This window comes from Podarcis liolepis (genome assembly GCF_965112155.1).
Source record: "Podarcis liolepis genome assembly, chromosome: 10".
Taxonomy (NCBI): domain Eukaryota; kingdom Metazoa; phylum Chordata; class Lepidosauria; order Squamata; family Lacertidae; genus Podarcis; species Podarcis liolepis.
The window spans coordinates 23,474,598-23,497,705 of NC_139562.1; the positions used below are offsets into that span (position 1 = coordinate 23,474,598).

At 44.5% G+C, this 23,108-nt stretch overlaps 1 protein-coding gene across 6 annotated transcripts in view; it reads right to left on the reverse strand.

The window, feature by feature from the left end:
* The window catches only part of HIPK2 (homeodomain interacting protein kinase 2), a 172,610-nt gene that overhangs the window by 32,252 nt on the left and 117,250 nt on the right, over positions 1 to 23,108 (reverse strand). For 4 of the 6 annotated variants that reach the window (XM_083461848.1, XM_083461851.1, XM_083461847.1 and 1 more), the window contains exons 3-9: positions 18,070 to 18,193; positions 15,104 to 15,223; positions 13,806 to 13,892; positions 13,032 to 13,216; positions 10,731 to 10,893; positions 8,971 to 9,193; positions 4,202 to 4,323 (exon numbers count right to left, since the gene is read on the reverse strand). In XM_083461848.1, coding sequence (XP_083317974.1) covers positions 4,202 to 4,323; positions 8,971 to 9,193; positions 10,731 to 10,893; positions 13,032 to 13,216; positions 13,806 to 13,892; positions 15,104 to 15,223; positions 18,070 to 18,193 — 1,024 coding nt within the window. The remainder of the gene's footprint in view (positions 1 to 4,201; positions 4,324 to 8,970; positions 9,194 to 10,730; positions 10,894 to 13,031; positions 13,217 to 13,805; positions 13,893 to 15,103; positions 15,224 to 18,069; positions 18,194 to 23,108) is intronic. The other 2 variants (XM_083461852.1, XM_083461850.1) reach the window with 1 other exon arrangement.

Sequence of the window (23,108 nt, forward strand, 5' to 3'; positions counted from 1 at the left end):
GCACTCATTTTGTCCTCAGATAGCCACATAAAGACTTGATCCTATGCATGCTTACTCAGGAATTAGCCCCACCGGGTTCGGCCTGATCCTACACACACTGACCTGGGAGTCAGCTTCCCTTAAAGTCAGCAGGACTTGCTTCTGAGTTAATATGTAGAGCAGAGATGGGGAACCTGTGGCCCTTTGGATGTTATTAGACTACAACTCCCATCAGCCCTGGCCCTTGAATTTGCTGGCTTAGGCTGATGGGAGTGGGAGTTCAACAACATTTAGAGGGCCACACGGTCCTCACCCCTGGCTGCCTATGGGTTTCTATCCAATAGGCAAAGTTTGGTGACCACCTCAGGTAGCTGACTCCGGGCATCATGAAAGGGTAGCACATTGTTATTCATTTGTTTTTATTATTATGCTTTTACTGCCAGTGACTTTCTCTCTCAGCTACCAAAATAACGTGGCTGGTCTTGGGTACTAAGCACCCTCACAGGGAGGGGAGGCGTCGCTTGCTCTGCCTCGGGCAGCACAATGCCATTGTGGGCAGCATGGTAGGGCGCAGGTGTTCACCTGACCTCCTGGCAGGTGAGCTGCTGCTGCTACTTACCTGCCAGGAGGGGTGAAGCAGCAGTGAGGTCCACAACATTCAAACACACTGCTGCTGGTGTGTTTGCATTACGCTGCCCTCCCTACTACCTCATTCCTCCCCTCTTGTTAAGTTGCCATGATTCACCTGTTGTGAGGTTATATAAGTGTCTCTGCCTTACCATACCACCTGTGACTGGCAAAATGTATTGAGCTGGCATTAATCTACATCCTCATGAAAAACCCTGATCTTGTGATCTGTGTGTGTGTGTGTGTGTGTGTGTGTGCGCGCACACACACACACACACACGCGTGCACACATACACATTTCTTTTCCAATTTTTAAGGAAGAAATTCAGGTTCTCTAATGCAAAATCTGATTCCCCTCCCCACCAAAAGGACAAGCCCCGACCAGGAATCATGGCGGTCCTACCTTAACAGGTCATATCTCTTTAAGAAGCTGCAGCTATGCTTACAAAGAGTGCAACCAGAGCTGTCTCTCACCTGTAAAGTCAGGCAAACTGATATAGTTGCCTCGTGTGGGTAAAAACAAATCCTAAAAGGTTGGATGTGATGACTGGTTTTTCACCACCTGCTCCAGGAGTTGCATGCAGCACACTTCATCTGACTTGCATATCACATTTCCTGCAATCAACATCTCTGAAGATAATATACCAGCTTCAGCCCATCAGTCTTACCCTTCCAGTGATGTTGGGCGTAAATATTTCACAGTATCAGGACCTTAAAGCAGGGTTGCTATTTCCCCCCCTCCTGTCAGAGGGGAAAAGCCACATGCCAAAAACTCAACAGGCACAGCTTTCTACCTGGTGGCATTTTTACACTGGGGACAGCTGACCCTTTTGAATTATTGTTTGTCATGTAGCTCTTAAATGCACAGCATCTCAAGCTAGGAAAGAAGGTGGCAACTTAGAAATGTTCTTCAAAGAGATCAGTTTCTAAATTGAGAGCTGTCAGGGCTTAAGCATCTATAGATGTCACAGCCTGTGGGCCAGAAGGCCTTTTCCCAACTTGGTTCCCCTTCAGATATTTTGGCCCAAAATTCCCATCATCCCTGAACATTGGCCCATGCTGGCCAGGGCTGATGGAAGTTGAAGTCCAAAACACCTGGAAGGCACCAGGTTGAGGCTGGCTGTTACCTGTTTCATGTGTTACGTGGAATTTATTCCTTTGACCCTCTATATTAATTGTTTATTGCGGTGATGTTTTGAAACTCTGGATCCTTGCTTGGGACTACCTGTTTCGTTCGAAAAGTTCAGGGAGGGGAACCTATGGCTCATCGGACGTTGCTGTACAACTACCCTTCTGTCACCTGTCACAACTATATACGATATATACAATGAACAATGAAATTGAAAAACTACATAAAACTACATAAAACATTCAAAAACTCTGAAACCTCATTTTAAATAATTTGTCCTAACAAACCCTGACTCCCCCCCAGGGAGCTCTCAGCCACAGCGTCTGCACGCGCCGCCATCTTGGACCTTCACCTAATCTTGGGATTAGGCCGCCATCTTGGACCTTCAACTAATCATGGGAGTGGCCCTTTATGAAAGTGCAGGATTTGTTTTTTAATTTTTTGGGCCTCCTGCAGAATGTAAAAATCCCAGGCTGTGCTCACACTTCAATATTTAGCTACTGTTTAAGTGGTACAATGATTCTACGGACAGCCTCCACTACTGCCTTAGCGTTCGGCTTAGCCCCATGTTTTGAGCCCGTCTACTGGGATTGCCAGTTGTACTAAGGCCAACTGAGAAGTCTGGAATATGTTCTGAGTTTTGAAACTGTACACGCTCACAGCCAGACCATTTCACACGGTGCTTCGGTCCAAATATTTTACATATTTACGTTTGCAAAATTCACTTACTTTCTTTTAGCTTTGGGAGGAACCAAACCCTCCTCCTTTCTCGTTCGCCCTTTTGAATTGCTCCCATTTATTTTATTTTTAAATGAGGTGGGTAGGTCTGTCTTTCCACCCTGCCGTCGCCGCCCCCCTTCCCCTCGAGTGTACCACTTGGAAAAGGATGGCGTGCTTTTCATGGAGGTGGACTTCATTCATGTCAAAGAGGCAGCTGCTTAACAAAGACTCTTCATGGGAACAGGAGGCACCACTTAGTTAATGAAAAGGAAATCAGGCAAGCTTCAAGTTCTTTTCCATACTGCCTTTCCCAGATAAGCTGGGCTGGCAGCAGGCAAAAGGAAAAGGACTGAACTAACACTCGCCGGAATGCTATCCAGGCAAGGCAATGCTTTGGCAGGATTTTGGAGTCTGCTGATGCCTGAGAACGCTGGAATGCTCTGGCATAGACAACGACATTCGCTCTGACGCACTGATTCAAATTGAATTAGTCTGGGATACAAGGGGGCTCATATAATGGGATGGTCAGAGCCCCCAAGGCTGCAGACGCACGACTACGTTTAAAGCACACGGCTTTCCCCAAAGAATCCTGGGAGCTAAAGTTTGCTATGGGTGCTGGGAACTGTAGCTCTGTGAAAGGTAAACTATAATCCCTGTGATTCTTTGGGGTGCTTTAAATGTAAGGTGCGTATGCAGCCTAAGTGTCTGGCAGCTGTGGTCGAATGCCCCGCACCCTGCCTTATAAAGAGTCAGACCTTTGCTGCACCTGACCTAAAATGACCTCTGCTATATTCCTAGTGCACCATGTTCAGTGATGTCATTATGAATATTTAGACTTTATTTCCCTAACACAATGAAGAGAAGATGTAGAACAGATCGTTCATCCTCAATGTCTTTTTTTTTTGTCTTTGGGACAAGTGGATTTAAAAAAATGGAGAGATAGCAAATTCTGTGAAACTGCATGGTGTTCTCAGGCGCCATTAGACTGAGTTCATAGACCACTTAAAGAATATACAAATTTGTCATTGACTCCAGCGCAAATTCATAGGAATCTAAATGAAACAATGTCAAGAAATATCAATATATAATTAACATTTTTAAATCGGCAATCACAATGAGTAGGAATCATTAAATGTGAAAAAAAGGAATACCGTTGAGGAATCATCCTATTAAATGCACATGTTCCTCACTGTATTTTCCTATGCCTTTTATTTTATGTCTCACACTCATAAGTTTTTAATTAAAGTATTCACACTATACCTCGTAAACTTCTTCCCCACCCCTAGCCCTTTTTGACCCTTTTCTAACCCCTGGGTTTTTATTCACCCTGATCCCAGGGGGTCAATAGTGACAGCTTTGGGGGATCTGCTTTGGGGAGTTTCTAGGGAATTAAAAGCTGGTGGGTAAAAAAACTGAAGCATCATGAACCCTTTAATAGTCAAAATCCAAATTAGCATCCACACACAAGTGGCACTCTCCTAATTAATAAACTGAAAAAAATAGTTGCTCTCTGCATCCAGTTCTTTGCATTACGACTGACAGCTTACAGTAAGAGCTGTTCAACAGTGGAACGGACTTCCTAGGAATATGGTGGACTCTCCTTCCTCGGAGGTTTATAAGCAGAGGTTGGGTGGCCATCTATCATGTACGATCTAGTTGAGATTCCTGCATTGCAGGAGGTCGGACCAGATGACTCTCAGGGTCCCTTAAACAACTCTACAATTCTACGGTTCTATTCAAATTTACCTGTGCTAAAAGTCCTGGCTGGATCTGAAGGGGCTGAGCCCCAGGAGCCTGAGTGACGATTGGAACAGCGTTCTCCATCCGGACTGAATACCCAGCATGCTTTGAAGGGGACGTCTGTAACCCTGTGAAAAGAAAAGATAAAAAGTGTTAGCCATCATCAGTTGCTTTTCTAGGAACAAGCACCTTAGATTATCCTGGGCAACTCTCCTCTCTGGCCAGAAGGACTTTCTGGTTGTCAATCATGCCATTTTATCACATCGAAACCTGCCATTTGAACATGTCTCTTCTCACATTCCATGCGCTGGCCGAAGAGGATTATTTCTGGTTTTCTTAGGCGAATAAATTGTTATCACTCAGAACCATAGGCCAGAACGATTCAATACAAATAGAAATAAAAAGCACATACAGAAGCACAGGTCAACGTAACGTGTTTCACTAAACACGCATACAATAAAATAATTGAACTGTAAGGCTTCCCCACCTGAACACAGGGCCCACAGACCCTCCACATAGATTAATATATGGGTGTCACAAATACAAGGGAGAAAAAGAATACCTCACTCACCCCACTAGGACTTTTTTTGAAGGCTGGCTCTGCTATTTCCAGCAGTACCTCAGGCAAATAATCATTAGAAAGGAAATTACTAGCTTTAGATTCCATAAAGCCCGAAACTGTAATTCTAGCATCATCACCACCACAGCTCAGATCTATCAATTTATTTCAGGAGAAATTTGATTTTCCACTAGCTAGCTTTTTCTTAGGCAGGAAGGAGTTTCTCCTTTGTATTTTTCCACCTTATTGCTCTCCACAGAGTTCTCCGCAATGTCTACACACGGTTATAATAATATGCCAACCTAGACTGGGCATTCAATTCCAGTTGTGGCCTAGCCAATGATAAGCAAATCTGGACCCACTAGGCCAGTTTCTAGCATCTCTGAAAATCAGGCTCTACAATCCTGTGAATGTAGACTATACCTCAATCCAATAAAGGAGGCTCTTCAACCCAGATCCTTTTTGGCTTCCCTCACCATTTGAGGCGGGACAGACGGTTCCTGCTTGGTGGTGGCACCCTTACTGTGGAATGCTCTCCCCAGGGAAACTTGCCTTGCGCCTGCCTTGACATCTTTTGGGAGCCAAGGAAACACCTTCTTCTTTTCCTGGACTGCTTAAAATCCACTGTGAATTAATTTTATGCTGCTTTTACATCTGCAGACTCCTTTTATGCTACTTCTGCTGATTGTTTTAATGTTGCTGTTTTAATCTGCCTTGTTGTAATTTAATATATGCAATAACACATTTCATACACCATACGCTCATAAAAAAAGGAGTCATACCCAACCTTACAAAGGCTTAGTGATTTTAACTTTTTGTAAGACACCTCACCCTGGGAAGCTGTTGGAGAGTGAGGTATAAATCCCTGTGATAAATTAAATTAAATAAACAGAAATGAGGACCTGCCAACTCAGAGCAAATATGCTGTATTCGGAAGGCTGAAAAGAGCATAGCGATAAGGATATAAGTGAGTCAAATGATATTAAAACACTTTGTGAGTGTTCAAACTTTCTTGGTTGATCTTGCACTGTGATATAGGAATCACCGGCGGTCGCTTTGCCCTTTCAAGTCAACCCTGAAACTGCAATGACAGCAACAGAGGAAAGCCAGATGGTTGTGACGGTAACAGAGGAAAAGCCAAGTGATTCACTGAGCTTTCCATCACACACTGAAGAGGCCAGCTAGCTTCAGTGTAAATGTTAACACACAACCAGGCAGAGCTACATGTTTTTTGGGTGCGGTGGAGAAGTGTGGTACCTAGTTGAACACGAGGGGCTGGGAACCTGTGGGCCAAGACTGACCCACAAAGGGGTCCAATTTGGCCTGCAAGGTCAGTTTACCCAAACCACAACCACCCGCAGACACCACCGTGTGCAGTTACTAAAAAGAGTGCTGCTGGAATCAGCAAGTCCACCTTTTTGTCTCCTCCCCAAAATCACCAAACACCCTTCTCCCTGCCCCAGTCTGGGACATATAACCCACACAGGGTTTTGCCTCTTTGGAATGGACCACTGGGAAGTGGGCATGGTGGCTTGACTTCAACAGAAACAAATTTAAACAATTAAAACTTTAAAAAAATCCAAAAACTGACAGGAAGAGAGTTTTAACGCCAAACAGCAACACCGGGACATTCAAGACACAGGGCCTGGATACGAAAAACAACAACAGCAAAACAAGGCAGAAGGAACAACAAAAAAGGAGGCGTGTTTCCATTCCCTTCTGAAAAAGAGAAGAAATTCTGTGCCTGTGGTTTTTTTTATCTGTTTATGTTTTGTCTTGCTTTGAATGGTTGCTACTGTCCTTGAGCCGTTGGGATGGGGTGGAGTAGGAATTAAGCGGAGTCAATACATCTATTTTTGTGCCACTTCCCAATAGCTTCCCAATACAGGCTGGCTGAATGCCACAGCTGAAAAAGAGACATCTCCGTCTCCGGAGGAAGCGCCGCCTGTTGCTACACACAAGGGGAGAAATTAAGACTCCAGCAGCCTGTCATCCTTTCTGCCGTCCTGCCTTTTGAGCTGAAGAAATAATTGAGGATAAAAATTTGCCCAAAATAGTCAAAATGCCCTTTGTAGCTTTTGTAAATAAGACTCAGGGGACTTTTCAGGATTTCACCCTCGAGCTCTTTTATGTTATTTTAACCCCGCATAAAAAGGATAAAACGTCTGCTGCACAGCAGTGCGCCGAGACATCAATATCTGCAAAGAACTTTAATATCTTTGGATAAAAATGAGACAGAGAGAGAGAGAGAGAGAGAGAGAGAGAGAGAGAGAAGGAGCCAGGTGGCAGCAGCACAGGCTGCCAGACGGCAGCAGAACCCAGATGTGTGCGAAGGCAGGGACAGCTCCTGGGTAGAAGAAATGGGTCTTTTCTTCAGTTTCCCTGTCCCAAATCCCACCAAGTAAACCCCCTCCCCAAAAACTGACCATGGCTGTAGTGCATTGCAACCCAGCCCATGCACATCAACCTGCACCCTTGTTCTGCCACAGGTTAGGATCACATCACACAGCTGTGCATTTGGTGCAGCTATACTGATGGGTCAGGGGAATTTTCCGTCTTAGGCAAAGCTTTGACTTACTGAGTCATGCTTTTCTAACCTGATGGCTTAGTCCTGGAACTTGCAGGGTTTCAACCCTGCCCAGATCTCATTCCTCAGGTGAGGAGACCTCCAGAAGATCTCCACCCTGCCCATGATCCGGAGGAGCCATCGAATCTGGACATCCCTTTTCCCAGGACTAGAGGTCCCCACACCAACTACCTAGGTCCCTGGACAGTTCTCATCTGCGTATCCACCCACCCTTTCTCCCAGGAACACAGGAGCAGAAGGTTCAGTGAGACAGGCACAGGCTTCAGAAGTGGCCAGTTAGCTGCCCGTGAGGCTACTCAGCAGAGGAGGAAGCACATGAAAATACCTACTGGAATCAGGGCCTGACTGAAAGCCAGGAATGGTAGAGCCTCCAGTCTAACCTCCCATCCAAGCTCCATCCTTCCTGACCTGAGGAAACAGGCAGTTATTTTGCTCCTTTGTGGGTCTGCCCAAAACACATGTGGTTTCCCCTAATAGGGACACAGAGTAGCTTAGCAGCACTATAAGCTTTTCTGAACCAATGCCCAGGCTGAATCTATGAAATTATCTGCAGGAGGATTATTTCTCAGTCGCGTTACTAGCCAGGAAAACAGAGTTAGTTAACATTCCAAGAGAGACTCATTTCAGACACCATGCCCGTAAGGGCACCGAGCAGACCAGGTTGGCAATCAACCAAGCATTACTTTAACCCAAGCCTCATAGCACTCCAGCTACTAAACTACTGCAACATGCCCTGCATGACTTTCACCGACGACATTTCAGAAGGGCCAAGGAAGTCTTGCTTTCTCATGCAGCTGTGTCACCAGGAGCATATTTATGCTACCTTCAGGAGATACATTTTGTCTCCTGCAGACTTCTTGAGTATTATTAAAATACAGTGGTACCTTGGTTCCTGAACGGCATAGTTGTCAAACAAATGGGCTCCTGAATGCCGCAAACTTGGAAGTGTTCTGGTTTGAAAACGTTTTTGGGAAGCCGGTCGTCCGCCGTGGCTTCCGCTTGAGTGCAGGAAGGTCCTGCAGCCAATCGGAAGCCGAGCCTTGGTTTTCGAACGGTTTCGGGAGTCGAACAGACTCCCGGAATGGATTAAGTTTGAGAACCAAGGTACTACTCTACTCAAATACTCTGCCGCGTAGCTCCAGTTCAGACTATACCAGGTCTAATCTGTCTAGCCCAAGATCAACTACCCTGTTTGCCTGTGGCTCCTCAAGGTCTCAGGAAGAGGCCTTTCCATCTTTTTACTGAGGCTCCTAAGGACTCAGCCTGAGTGGCCCTGAATGCAACACAGGTCCTCTTCTTCTGACTGGTGGCCTCTCCCTGGTTGATGCTGCCTCCACAGTCAGAGGCAGGGATGCTTCTGAACGCCACAGAAGAGTGCTCTTGTCCTAGGGTCCTGCTTGTGGATTTCCCACAGGAATATGGCTGGCTGGACTAGATGGGTCCTTGGCCTTGGCTAGCAGGTTCTTCTTAAGTTCTACCTGGGTTTCGTTTCTCGTTTCTGCCTGCCAAGCATATCACCTTTGTCAAGGCGAGGAGCATCCCAGAGAAATGCACTGGCCCAATAAGCAGAAACGCTTCGAATGAGACAAGGGAATGGCAGGTTTGTAGCAGATAAGCAGCGTCTCTTACCTTGGAAGCCTGGAGGACACACGATGAGGGCTTGCTGGAAGGGGTCGGGGCGAGCACATATCTGCGCCGTCCCCGTCTGCAGGGGGACGCTTCTCTGGGCCACCGCGGCCATGGAGGCTGCCGAGGGCTGGTAGAGTGCAGATTGGTAGTTTAGTATGGAGACTTCAGGGTTGGCTAAGGAAATAGTGGCACTGGTGGTGGAGGTGGGAGCCAGGGTGGTGGCCTAAAGGAGTGGTGGGATTTAAAATGAAATAAAAACATAATATGAAGGAGATGGCAATGTTGGAAAAAAGCTAATAATAATAATAATAATAATAATAATAATAATAATAATGGAAGGTAATATAAATAAGGCAAGACAACAAGTTGCAAAAAGGAAAGGCAAGCGACATAAAGAAGGGCAGCAGAAAAAGGGGAGGAGGGTACAAGTAAAAAGGTGGAAGCGAAGGATGTGTAAGGATGTGTAAGGATGAAGACTTTTCTTTAGCCATTGCATGCACCACTGTTCTGCTCGTGATAGAGAAATGACCAGAATACAACAACAATGGCAACAACTGGGGAGCACTGAGCCCGCAGCCCCCCAAAAGCAGCTGGTATCATCAAGGTAAGGAACGTGTCACAGCCAACATCCCCTGCAGAGTATGTGTTTGTTTTGTCGGGGAAAGGAAGCATCTACCAGTCCAATTCAATACAGGTGTACTCTGAAGAAAGTACCACTACGTTCATTAAGACTTCATCTCGCGTAATCGGGCAAAAGAATGCAGCCTGCATTTCTTGTGAGAAAGAATGAAGGAGGGTAAGTGCACTGTTGTCATTCATGCAGGTACAGAATGGTGCATATATGTTTCTGCCTACGAAAAGGAAGACTGGAAAATTGCTAAATATTTTTATGTGTTTAATTCCTTAATCCTATAATGTGTGAGAATGACTTGATCCGCAGTTGGTGGCTTGGCTGACTTTGATGAGTTACCTGCTCGGCACACCGGCTGTTTTCCACTTTCTGAATGAGGCTTGTGGATTACATGACCCTGTAAGGGCCTTATATTAGGCGTGGGTGACAGCAGGGTATTTGCAGGCATATGCAGTTACTAGATACTGGGAGAATTTTTGGTGTTTCTGCCCTCTGACACGTATGGCGCTGCCTGCATACCAGATTTTAAAAAAAGATTTTAAAAATTATTTTTTCAAGAAACACGTATTCTGTTCAAGAATTTGGATTCTTTAAAACCAAGAACATCTGCTGAGGCTGAGTGGGAAGAAATATATATATGCAAACCTATCCGGTCCCTCGAAAGGATATTTCCTTCTCCTCTACCTGTAGAGGTGGAATGACAAAGAAGGAAGTCTATCAGACTCTACTCATGAAATCATGGACTGTTGAGGGCAGCTATGGAAGCTATGAAAGACTGAAATGATGGCCTTATAGTGAGTCAATTGATTGGTCTGTTACTCTGACTGAGAGAAGCTCTCTTGGGCAGAAAGGGCTTTCTTTTAGGTAGAGCAGCCAGGAATTTATTGTGGGTCCCTTCGCTGACCTATAGCCCTTCCTGTAAACTGCAAGTGCCTTTATCCTGCACCAAATGCCAAAATCTTGTGATCACACAGAGTGGGGAATATACAGATCCCTTTCCACTAATAAGAGTTAATCAAGAATCTGGTGAAGTCTTTGTGTGTGGAAAAGTTTCAAAGAGAGTTGGCCAAGCCTGCATACACACACGCAAACACACACACAGAGACTGCATTGTGATTCATAACCTCACCTGGTTATGAACTGTATTGAGCTGGTTGTTGAAGGTCATGGTAAGGTTGGTTGATGTGCTTGGGGCCACGTGGGTGATGAATGGGGTCTTGCTCTGATTCACTGTGTCGTACATGTTCACCCGCCGCTTGCAAATCTCCATGTTCTGGAAACAGGACTTGACACTGTTTATGAGAAAGAGGGCATGAAGAAGCAGGAAAGCCAAAGGGATACTGCCCATTTCACCAATGATGTACATACACCACAAACTTAAATTGTTTGGTAGACATGACTTCTTTCTAGGAAATAAAAGAATTGCCGTTCTGGCACAGGAGTGGCAAGAGACAGCTAGTATTCCCAGCCCTATCAAACTCGCCACGCTACAGTTCCCGGGATTGTTTGAGGGCAGCTATGGAAGCCACTGTTACAAAACAGAAACAAGGATGTAACGTTGGTGTGTTCCAAGGCTCAAAAGCATCACAATGATCTGTACTATCTATGAAGCAAACATCGCGATCAGTTGCAAATCATAGCCTATTTTCTGTGCAGTTTACATTGTTGCTTGTTGTCCTCAATCCTTAAAACCACTCCAGCTCTGAAACCAAACCTCAGCAAGTTTAAATATTCTAGGAATGCCAGGAACAGGAAGCCCCTGCTCTACAGAGAGCAGTTCCAAAGCTGAGTCCCTGCTACTAACATGATCCCTGTAGCAAGCAGACCCAATGGACACTCCTTACCATTTTCTGCCCCTTCATTTGTAAGGATCAAATAAAATAAAAAGGAATGCAACTTTACAACAGTTTGGATGTCATGTATGAGCACATTCCCTTGGTCGTGCAAAGAAGCTCTACTGCAAGAAATGTATTCTCTGCGGTCAATAAGTCCAGCTTCCCACTTTGTGGCAAGATTCCAGAGAGATCAATAGCTCCTGACAAACGCTCGTTCAGACACCTCTTAGTGTGTAACTACAGGTTACTTGAAAACACCCAGCTGCCGCTGAAAGTAAGAGTCCCGTGTCCGGCCGCCCTCCTGACCTCTGTCATGTTTAATACAGCTTATCTTGTCTTGTGGTATAAAAATGGAACTCATAGCCAAATGATGTGGGGCAAGGGCAAGCAAATGCAAAACGTCATGATATCATAGCAGCAGGCAAGTTGCGCTTCACATTACGGAAGTGTGTCAATGAGGCTTGTGGCTGCCATTTTCAGAAGTGGTTTCCACCCTCAGGAAAGAAAGTGTTTCCATGACTTCCCCCAGCAACTTTGGCCACATTCACACCCTACATTTAGAGTGCTATTAAACTACTTTAAACAGTCAAGGCTTCCCTGCAAAATATTCTGGGAACTGCAGTTCAGTAAGGGTGCTGAGAGTTGTTAGGAAATCCCTATATTTCCCTCAAAGAGGGACAATTCCCAGAGTTCCCCGTGAAGAGGGACTAATTGTTCAATAACTCTGAGAGCTGTAGCACTTGGAAGGGAATAGGTGCCTCCTAACAACTATAAGCAGTCTTATAATGAACTACAACATAGCGGAAGCCATGACTGTTAAAAAGGTTCGCCTGGCACATTAATTATACAACTTTAGGCACCAAGTGAAAATGTCCCTCTTCAACCAGGCCTTGGACTGATTAATATTGTACAGCCTTTTAAATGTGTCTGTAGGAAGGGGAGGGATTTTTGTGTGTGTGCTAACTATTAATTTGTGGTTTTATCCTGTATTTTCATCTTGTGAACCTTCCTGAGATCTTTGAATGAATTTATTAAGCTTATAAATTTAATATAAAATAATAATAAATAGATAAAATAGAAGTGTTTTTAAAATGTATGGAGTGAATGTGGCCTTTCCTTTAATTTTTTTTTTAATTAAAGGTTTTCTTGAATTACAAAAGTACATAGTGTGTCTCTGTTTTCCGTTCATAGAATCTTTTCTCTCACCCTGCTAGGATGACAGACAGATCCTGGCAGTGAAACTTCTGATTTTGGAGTCCACTCACCTACCTTATCCTCCCACAGAGTTATTGCATGGAAATTAATCCTACCACCTGCAGAAGGTAGGGAACAGGTGAACAAGCCACCGTAACAAATTGCTCATTCCTGAATCATGTCTCACTGGCCCAGAGCTGTTAAAGCAACTCGGTTTAGGCCTTGTCAGGATCAGGAGATGGCAGCCACACTTATCAAAACATTCTTGCCATGATAATGGTTTTCCTGGCATCCAGGTTCTGTTGGTATTCACTCTGCTTGGCTGCAACTCAAATTCAAAGCACATTTGAGCAGACACTGCTCTGAGACTTGCAACCCAAAGCAGAGAGAAAGGAGCTTACTGGGTGCTATGGGGGAAGTCCAGCAAGTGCGTCATGGTGACAAATGGGTGGTTGAGGGTTTCGATCGGTGTTATCCTCTTATCCGCGTCTATCGTCAACATCTTCTTTAACAGATCTATGAACTCCCGCCGGTCTGCCTTTTCAACCAACATATCGCTGCCTTCCAAGTCTGTTGTCATATTCACCTGAAAGGAAAAACAGTAACAAAACTACATTTCTGGAAGTCCTGGGCCTAGAGAAATCACACCCAGCCAGATGCCTACACGTGTTTGGCAGGATCAGGGGAACAGCCTACGAAAGATCAAAGATTCACAGAGTCCTCAACCGTGCAGGCAAAGCTAGCATGAAGACAGTCTCCCTTTGTGCAAGTTGCTTCACAGCAGGCATAGGCAAACCTGGCCCTCCAGATGTTTTGGGACTACGACTCCCATCATCCCTGACCACTGGTCCTGTTAGCTAGGGATGGTGGGAGTTGTAGTCCCAAAACATCTAGAGGGTTGAGTTTGCCTAGGCAGGTTATGACAAATGCATGGAGGGCCCTTACGTGTACTGCGATGTATACACATAAGGCCGCTTCACATGGCACCAAAGGCATGGCTGAGGAATATGACCAGTGAGTGCAGCAGCAATAAATTGAGCAGACCCACAGGGGTGTTTAAGCATATAACACCAAAATTCTCTAACAGAGTTTGCACAAGAATGGAGAATACATTGTTATCCTGCGGTGGGTTATTTGGCTGGATATTACCCTGAATATTTCACCAACGTTCTTACCTGTGCCATATCATCCAAACAATTGAAAATATACTTTCTTGCTTCTTTTGACTTGATCCCCGTCTCTGCCTCATGATCATCCGGTGTCTGTTCAGAATCAAGAAAAAGTCAGTTACCTGCATCTGCTCTGAACTCTATTTAACCTTCATTGCTACTCCAGGTAGGCACCACAAAACCTTCCACCCCTTTCGGCCAAGCTCCCAAATAGCTTTATTACATATTGTCCACCTCACATGAAATTGCACAGGAATTGAAGTAAATCCATGAGTTTCGAGACCGCTGCTAAATTTTCATCAGATGTGAGCTGCAGACTCGGTAACACACAGTTGTAGAGGGAAATGGTGGCATCTTTCCCCTATTCAATGCCTGTGTAAAGCTTTTTTACATTTGTGGGGGGCAGGGAACAGGGTCATGCTACTAACAGAATGGATGCAAGGAATAGATGTTTGGTCACCCTAGACTTGGAGCCCCACATGGCTTTGGTTTTTTGGGGGGTGCTACCATACTCAACGGACGCGGGTGGTGCTGTGGGTTAAACCACAGAGTCTAGGACTTGCCGATCAGAAGGTCAGCGGTTCGAATCCCTGTGACGGGGTGAACTCCCATTGCTCAGTCCTGCTCCTGCCAACCTAGCAGTTCGAAAGCATGCCAGTGCAAGCAGATAAATAGGTACCGCTCCAGCGGGAAGGTAAACGGCGTTTCCGTGTGCTGCTCTGGTTCGCCAGAAGCGGCTTAGTCATGCTGGCCACATGACCCAGAAGCTGTACACCAGCTCCCTCAGTCAATAAAGCGAGAAGAGCACCACAACCCCAGAGTTGGTCACGACTGGACCTAATGGTCAGGGGTCCCTTTACATTTACCATACTCAACAAATGGCAACCACAGCCTTTCCCCCCACTATATTTATATTTATATTTATTGTAAGAGCAATGTGGTGGTGTATAGAATTAGTTTCTGGATGTTTGGCCTGTGTTTGAAACAGGATGATGTATTAAAGGGGCTTTTGGTATTATCCGACATGCCTCTTCTGATGTTCTTATGCAAAGAGACAACATCCTCTCCCAAAACAATCCCAGCAGGGAGGTGAGGAGGAGTCCAGCCTACTTCACTGAGCCCTCTCTATGAATCTGCAAACGTTCTGAAGACCTGAGGCATTAATTTGCCAAGCCACCCAAAAGCCACATCACGTTGTTGCAGCAACTGCCTATCAGCCCGCCAAAAGGCCACAGGCCTCAATCATGTTTCGGCATTATGAGATGCAGGCCCCAACGAAGGAAGCTGAGAAGCAACATCTTCACCTTTAGCCTCCACAGCGGATACGGCGAATCTGTATCTCTGTTGAAAAATCTCGTAGTCTTCGTCCCTGCACTCAGTAAATACTCAGCTGGCAAGCCCTGCGTCTGCGAAATATATCGGATCTGTAAGAGAAGGATAAGAAAGAAGCCCAGATTTATCTTGCCAGGATCTGTAGTAGGTTGGGGGCTGGAATAGGGGAGGGGGGTCTTTAGGTATCTAAAGCAGAAGAAGAAATAATGGGAGGAAATGGGAGTGAGGGCATGGAAAGTTTGGCTCAAACCAAGGACTGAAAAGGAAGGCAAGGACCCACAAACTTTAACCATTAGTAATATTTATGATGTATTAAGAGGCTAAATAACTAGGTGCTATAAAATTATCTTTCCTTCTGCAGTTAAACTCCACCGCACTCCTCCTTTAGCCTTTGAAGCCTGCGGACATACGTTGCTTTATCCATAAACTGCAAAGATAAAGGGAGAGCAGTGAAGGTATAAGAGTGTGTGTATGCCTTGCGGGCATGCTTTATTTGCCAAAGAGCCTTTTACAACTTTGGCTTTGATCCTCAAATGCTAATTTCGGGAGGACTTGTTTGAGCAAGATGCCATAAAGGCCAGGTTGCGTCCGCTCCGCCATCTTTTTCCGAATGAAAGAAGTTTAGGTCTGTATGTTCTGTCCCACCAAACAGCTCTCACCATGGACAACTGGTACCCCCCCCCCCCCGGGCACATCCTACATGAAGATGCACCCAACCACTTCAGTGGGGTTCAGATGAGCATCACAATGTGGATAGGAAGGCATAAGAATAATCGTCTATACCCCTAGACAAAGAAGCTGAGGTCAAGTGCATCCTTTGGGTGCAGCGGGTCCCAGGAATAAATCCCTGGAGTCCCTGGTTTTAAAAAGAAGCACACTGAGACTCTGGAGTGCTGTGCTGCTGCCTGTCAAAATGGACAGTACTGTGCTGGACCGATAATCCAACCTGGTACAAAGAACCTTCCTAAGTACCTATTAGGTATATGAGTAGAAATCTGTTTCCATGGAAGGCTCTTTTTTGCCAGATTGGAGCATATTTGCTGAATTTGTGGCATGGCCATTAAAACTCTTCTGTCTGCTTGCCTCATAATGGTTTTAAAACATGAACCTATTTTATACTGTGAATGTGTTCTATTTTCTTTTGACTGTTATTTGATTGGTTCTAATATTTTTAGAGCTGGTGCCAATTATCATAATACGTACTGTCTACTGGTTTAAGCTGCCGTTTTTATTTATTATATTATTATTATTTCATTATTGCCAAACGAACAAACAAACAAATTTCTTGAACAGAAGCAAGGAGGCGAACTGAGGCTTTGCACCAACCATCTTCCAAATGTCGCCTCTAGAGAAAGTCTCAAAGACTGCGGCAGTGAAACTGAGGAACTGGGAAAGGCAGCTTCAAATTTTGAAAAACTAGATTTTGGCTGCATAGACTTTTGTGCTGATTATAGTCGCAGGTATCTGGCATTCAGTGGGATGGTTGAGCAAAAGGTAGGGTTGCCACCATTTTTTCTGGCCTCGCTCCTGTTTCTTTAAGCAGCAGCCCGATAAACAGAAAATGAAGCAGGCAAAATGTTCTGCAGCATAGAGAGAAGCGATGGGCAAGGCTTTATCTGCTTAATTGCCTTTGTGTCATACCACTGCTAAAGGCACTGGAACAAAACAGGCGATAATGCCAGTAACAGGCTCACCAACTTTTTTTTTCTGAGAAGCTCAACAGCTGCTTGACAATAAGCAAAGTTTTTGCAGGCAACGTTTTCCCCATCACTGTGCTACCTTCAGTGTTAAACCGAACGGTGGGCTCCTAGAAAACAGCCTAGCCCAAGGATCTCCCTGCCCTTTGACTTAGGCCTCTGCTGCTGCCCCTCCTACGGCGATGATGAAAGAGGAGTGTTAACGTGAATGAGCGCTCACTTGCTTCTCAATCCTTAGAATGGGAAACTTACAGCCCTTCTGAGGTTCTTGGACTACAATTCCCATCATCCCTGACCATATAGGCTGGGGCTGATGGAAGATGGAGTCTAGCCATGCCTGGAGGGCCACAGGTTCTCCACCTCTGCCTCAGAACATGTCCTCAGTGGCAACAAGAGGCAACTGATACTGCAATGTACATAACAAATAAACCTGCATTGATACTTGCTGTTACAGTGGAGTAAGGATGCCTGTTTTGTTCACTGTTTGACCAGACACCCATCTTACAGAGCTTCCTAGCCACCTGGAAGTTAGACTCTTGCTTGACAGATCACCTAGGCGGTCAGCCCTTAAAGGCACAGTACTACCAAAACACTACAGACGAACAATTAAAAAGTGGTCTCAGGAGTTAAAAGTACAGGTAAGGTCATTTCAAGATAGTAAGGAAGAGCGAAGAGGAAGGAGGGAAATAAAGACACATGAAGATAGAAAAAGGACTAGAGTCATACACAATCTTTGTCTTTATGGGCACTCCTGGTTCAAAACCGAGCTGGCTTTCCACTCTTAACTCCCAAAAGAGGTCTCACCACAGAGTTAAAAAGGTACAGAGTGGCACTACTTGTTAAATTGAGGCCACCTTGGTGTTGCAGTGGGAGATAAGAGAACATAGTCTGAAGTTACATGAAACCCCCACCTTGATGAAGGCAAACTGGGCTGGGGCTGGTCAGTGACTGGGTGACCAGTAGGAAACCATATCTGGGCTGCCTTGGGTCCCATGATGGTGGAAAAGTGAGATATAAATACCATAAAATACTGTAAACAGATCAAGCAATCCACCCACCTTGTTCAACACACTCTGGCCAATGAATAATCATGACCAATGGCAGCTCAGTTTCCCCCCTGAAACTCCAGACTGCATGTCACTCTTGCCTCCCCCCCCCCATTCCCTCCTCCCTTCAATCTCTATGGGAGGAAAGTACGCACCACTCTTGCCCAAGTAAATAAAAGAGGCAGCAATACCAACCTGGTCGTACTCTGAAGCTCCTGGATATAGCGGCCAGCCCAAGAAAAGCTCTGCAATTACACACCCCAGAGACCACATGTCAATTGCTTCACAGAAGGGTAAACCGAGGATGATTTCAGGGGCTCTGTGGAAGAACAACAGGAGAGAGAGCATTAGCTATTGCAAAACAGAGCTGTTTCATTATGAGATGGACAGGGGTGAGGGACCTGTACCCTTCCAGACGTCGCTGGACTACAACTCCCATGATCCCTGACCGTTGGCCATGCTGGTTGGGTCTGATGGGAGTTAAAGTCCAACCACATCGGACATCAAATAGACCGTTTGTGTTCTACAGGCATCCTGCAATAGAAAAATAAGGCTTATATTGCAATCCTACTAGTTACGCTTACTCAGAAGTAATCCCAACAGGACTGACTGACAAGTGCATGCAAAATTACAGCCTTAAAGCATTTATTGTGCAGATGACTATGGGTGTAATTAAAAGAAAAAAAGGACTAAGAGTTCTCAAAAGGCCACCCTCCTCCCAAAAAAGTTTATTAGAATTGTTAATGCCTAGCAAGTTTTGTTGTAACACTACACAAAAAAAGATACAACTGAGACTTCTTCATTGGCGAAAAGGCACAGAGAACCTGTCCATAAAAAGGTGTTAACTTCTGTTGCTAGAAACAGGACTATTCTTATTATCTATTTCATTTCTATGCCGCTTTATACTTTTAAGGTAAAAAATCTCAATGTGGTTTACAACCTACATTAAAACATCCAATAATACAACAATCCTGAATAAAACATTACTGGAAAAAAGTTAAATATAAAGTATACATTCAAAGCAACATAATTAACGGGAAATAAAAATAGTATCTTAAAGGTTTCAAAAGGAAACATTACAAAGGAGGTCAAGTACAGAATGCACATTTAATGCAGCAAAGTTCTAAAAAAACACACCTTAAAACATTTCAAAAGAAAACATTCCTAAAGGAAGTAAAAAATAAAATGTACATTTGAAGCAGCATAATAAGCAAGAGCCGAAGGAACAACCCCTTTTAGAAACTGATAAATTACTGCACTTTTTGCCTTTGTCTGGCCTTTAAGATTTTCTCATAGAGGTTTTTTTTTTAAAGTTTTGTTTTAGGGGCTGATATACAACTATTTATAATATTTGCTTCTGATTTGTATTATTGGAGATTAAATGGTTTTTTTCTCTCTCTCTGCTGCCTTTATTATTATTATTTTGGGCGGGAGGCTATTCTTCCTTTCCACTATATATGCAGCACTCAGGTTCGTTATTGTAAGCTGCTTTGAATACATTTTGGAAAAGCAGTGTAACCTTAGATTAATGACTACAGGCCAGTTCAGATATTTTCTTCCGTTGTAAGAGCAGTCCCATTTTGTTTAACAGTGTATAGTGAGATCTCCCAGATCTGAGCTGCAGCAGGATCCACAATCTGTAAATACTGGGGAGAGGTATGCATTTGCTCAATTTTCACCGCAGTATCCATAGTTAAATTCATTCTCTTTCGAACCCAGGAAGTCAGATTTCTTAAAACACACACACACAACCCTGCAATCGGTAAGTTGACAAGAAGCTAGACCTTAGGAAAATCCCATGGGGGGAAAAGGTCAGCTCAGCCAGTCTCCAAGCCCATTCAAGCCTTTGACGGACAGCCAAGTGTTTCTATCTCCCCCCCAACCCCATCCTGTCTAGAGTCCTTTTTACATTTCTTTGCGATGAATATTTAACGCATTTTCACCAAAAAGGGAAAGTCTTGTTTGAAATTATTGAGACCCAGGTTCACACACATGGCAGCTTAACTGCTCCTCAGATTGTAACCATGTGCCTGCAAAAGATTTCAGAGATTCTGTATCTTCAATATTTGTGCAACAGACTGCATTTTGGCCGAAGCATGCAGGAGTGAGGAAAGCTGCACCTACCAAAATTATATTGCTAATATGTAAGCCCTGTCCTCCTTTATATCTGGTTGCTCTTAGCAAAAGCAATATGAATGCTTGGGATAGCTCAGTTGGTGGAGCATAAGACCCTTAATCTCAGGGTTGTGAGTTTGAGCCCTATGTTGGGTAAAAGATTCCTGCATTGCAGAAGTCGGACTGGATGAGCCTCAGCGGTCCCTTCCAACGTTACAATTCTATGATTTCATGACCTGCCACAGAGGCAGCTACTGAGCCTAGGAACTATGGCTGTACTCAGGTGATCCTCCAAATTACTCTTTGAAAGATCTTGAAAAAAACACTGCTCATATTCTCCTCTCCTCCTCCTCTTTGGCACAGGGCTTAATTCATTGCATTCAGTTTTAATCAAACCACAGTTTGCTATCATCATGCCCCCAACAGGAAACTGTGGTTTGTCTGATTTTTCCGTACCAGGATTGCAAACCGCAATTTGATCTCGGTTTGCAATCTTGGTCTGGAGCGATCACTTGAACCACAGTTTGTTGGTTTGGTTGTACAGCAAACTATGGTTTGAATTAAACAGGATGCAATGAATTCATCCCTAGGCATGAGAGGAGAAGGGAAGGAGAAATGTGCAAACAAATCCAAGTTTGGAGGATTTGCTGAAAGCAGTTCAAGCGATATTCTTTTTAGGCACTAGTTAAGAGGAATAAAAGAGAGCAGCTTTCCCTCACACCCTTGTAGGGAAACTTCATCATAGAAAGGGTTGCTGTCTGCAGCCATGGGGCTGAGGGTGAAAGCAAAAGCACAAGAGCAATTGGGTATATACAGGGCGAGTCTTTTAAAAGAGGCCCCGTGGAACATGTGTACAGTGGTACCTCAGGTTACATATGCTTCAGGTTACAGACGCTTCAGGTTACAGACTCCGCTAACCCAGAAATAGTACCTCAGGTTAAGAACTTTGCTTCAGGATGAGAACAGAAATCGTGCTCCGGCAGCACGGCAGCAGTGGGAGGCCCCATTAGCTAAAGTGGTACCTCAGGTTAAGAACAGTTTCAGGTTAAGAATGGACCTCCGGAACGAATTAAGTACTTAACCCGAGGTACCACTGTATATGATCCATAGGGCTCCCTCCAGATGGGTTAATAAGGGCTTGGGTTGAGTTCCTCTTCTCTCTCCTCACCGTCACCAAAAAAATCTGGGGCTGGACCTGCCTAAAGGCACCATTACTCTAGATCTTATACTGTATGTTTCCACCTGGAAGAACAGTTTTTCAGCTTTCCACTTTGGGTGGTTTGATGTATATACACAACCCCAACGGATAGGAGCGAGACCCTCTGTGAACTGCCTGGAAAACACATCCTTCTGATGTAAAATAATCAATACGAACATCCTGTAACTATCCACTTGATCACTGTTTGTATCTCAGAAGGGAATAGAGCAGCTTTCATGAACACAGCACAGCGTTCTCTTCAAAAGGATTCGCTCGCAATTTTTCCCAGCCCCTTTTCTGTGTGTGTGTGTGAAATTGCAGCTTGACGCGCTTCTCAGCGCAAAGGAGGAGACTTTCCCCCACCCACTTACTGCTGAGTTATCAAGCTCATCTGACAGCTTATTTGACCGCACATGCTCAAGCGGTCTAAGCTAGTAACCAAGTCTCTGCAACCAGCCTCTGGGAACACAGCCTGAGAGAAACTTGTTCTCCCGTCATATCAATGCAATTATGCAAAGCAAATTCCACAGTCTGGTATTCTACTGCATTTGGGAAAATGCACAGGCTCCCTATAAGCCTGGTCCTCTGGGTTGGAGCACTCCAAATCTGCACCATTTTTTAATGTTAGGATCAGTGTATTAGGCTTACACCAAGGGAAATGAGGCTTTGCTGCGATACCTATCTATGCTGTGCATGCCTTCTTCCACCCTATTCTAAACTTCTTGTCCTGAAAGGTGGGAGATTTTGTGCATTGTCAATTCCTCCTTCACTTTCTCCCCTACACACACACACACACACACTGCAGCAGGCAAGAAATTTAGATCAGAATGTGTGAAAGCCAAGCTGTACAATCAGCAAACTTGTATGATCATCCTTGATGTGCTAGTTTTATACATGCAGGGAAGCCGTTCCCAGCATGTATAAAATACAGTGGTACCTCAGGTTACATACGCTTCAGGTTACAGACTCCGCTAACCCAGAAATAGTGCTTCAGGTTAAGAACTTTGCTTCAGGATAAGAACAGAAATCGTGCTCCAGCAGCGCGGTGGCAGCAGGAGGCCCCATTAGCTAAAGTGGTGCTTCAGGTTAAGAACAGACCTCCAGAACGAATTAAGTACTTAACCCGAGGTACCACTGTATAGGGAACCATTCAAACATTTGATCCACCAACTGAGGGCTGAAGTTCTGCAGTCTGCCAACAGATACATCTTATGTCTCTGCTGATCATGCAACTCAGATCAAGCACGCAGATAGCGGGGATGCAAAAAGCTTTATTGCCAGAAGAAGGCTATTAGAAAAGAACAGCTGATTATTTCTGGAACTCTCCTGTAATGTTGACCATTACTTACCACATTCCATGGCAATAAGTTCCAAACAGCAGTGTTGTGATGTTTCCTTTTGTTCATTATTGCCTCGCTGTATGCTGATTGCATTGCATGCTTTGTTCAGATCAAGTTATTATGTAAAACACTAAGGATGTTTCCACTCTTGACACTAAAAGTGCTTTTTTGTATTTTGCAGATCTGTAATGTGAATATTAAAACCTACACAGCTAGAATGTAGAATCAGTTTCAAGTGGTCCTCTTCCTCTTTATATCCCACGTTAGCAACATGCATATAAATAGCAGAGGAGAGGGTCAAAGGTGCTTTTAGTGTCATCTGTGAAAATGCCCTGCACAATATATGTGTAACATTTATGTATTTAAAAATGTTAAAGATATTACATACTTGCCCCCCACCAAAGTATGCTGACAGTTTAAAATGTCTTGTTTATCCATTTGCAAGTTAGTCTGCTTTCTTAGCACTTCCTAGCAGTGCAGGTCAGCTCTGCAATTTGCAGCAACCAGGAATGAGAAAGCAGGCTTTTGTTTTCTTACCAAGGGACAAAATTATACCAAATTTTGGGTAGTGCAGGGACAGA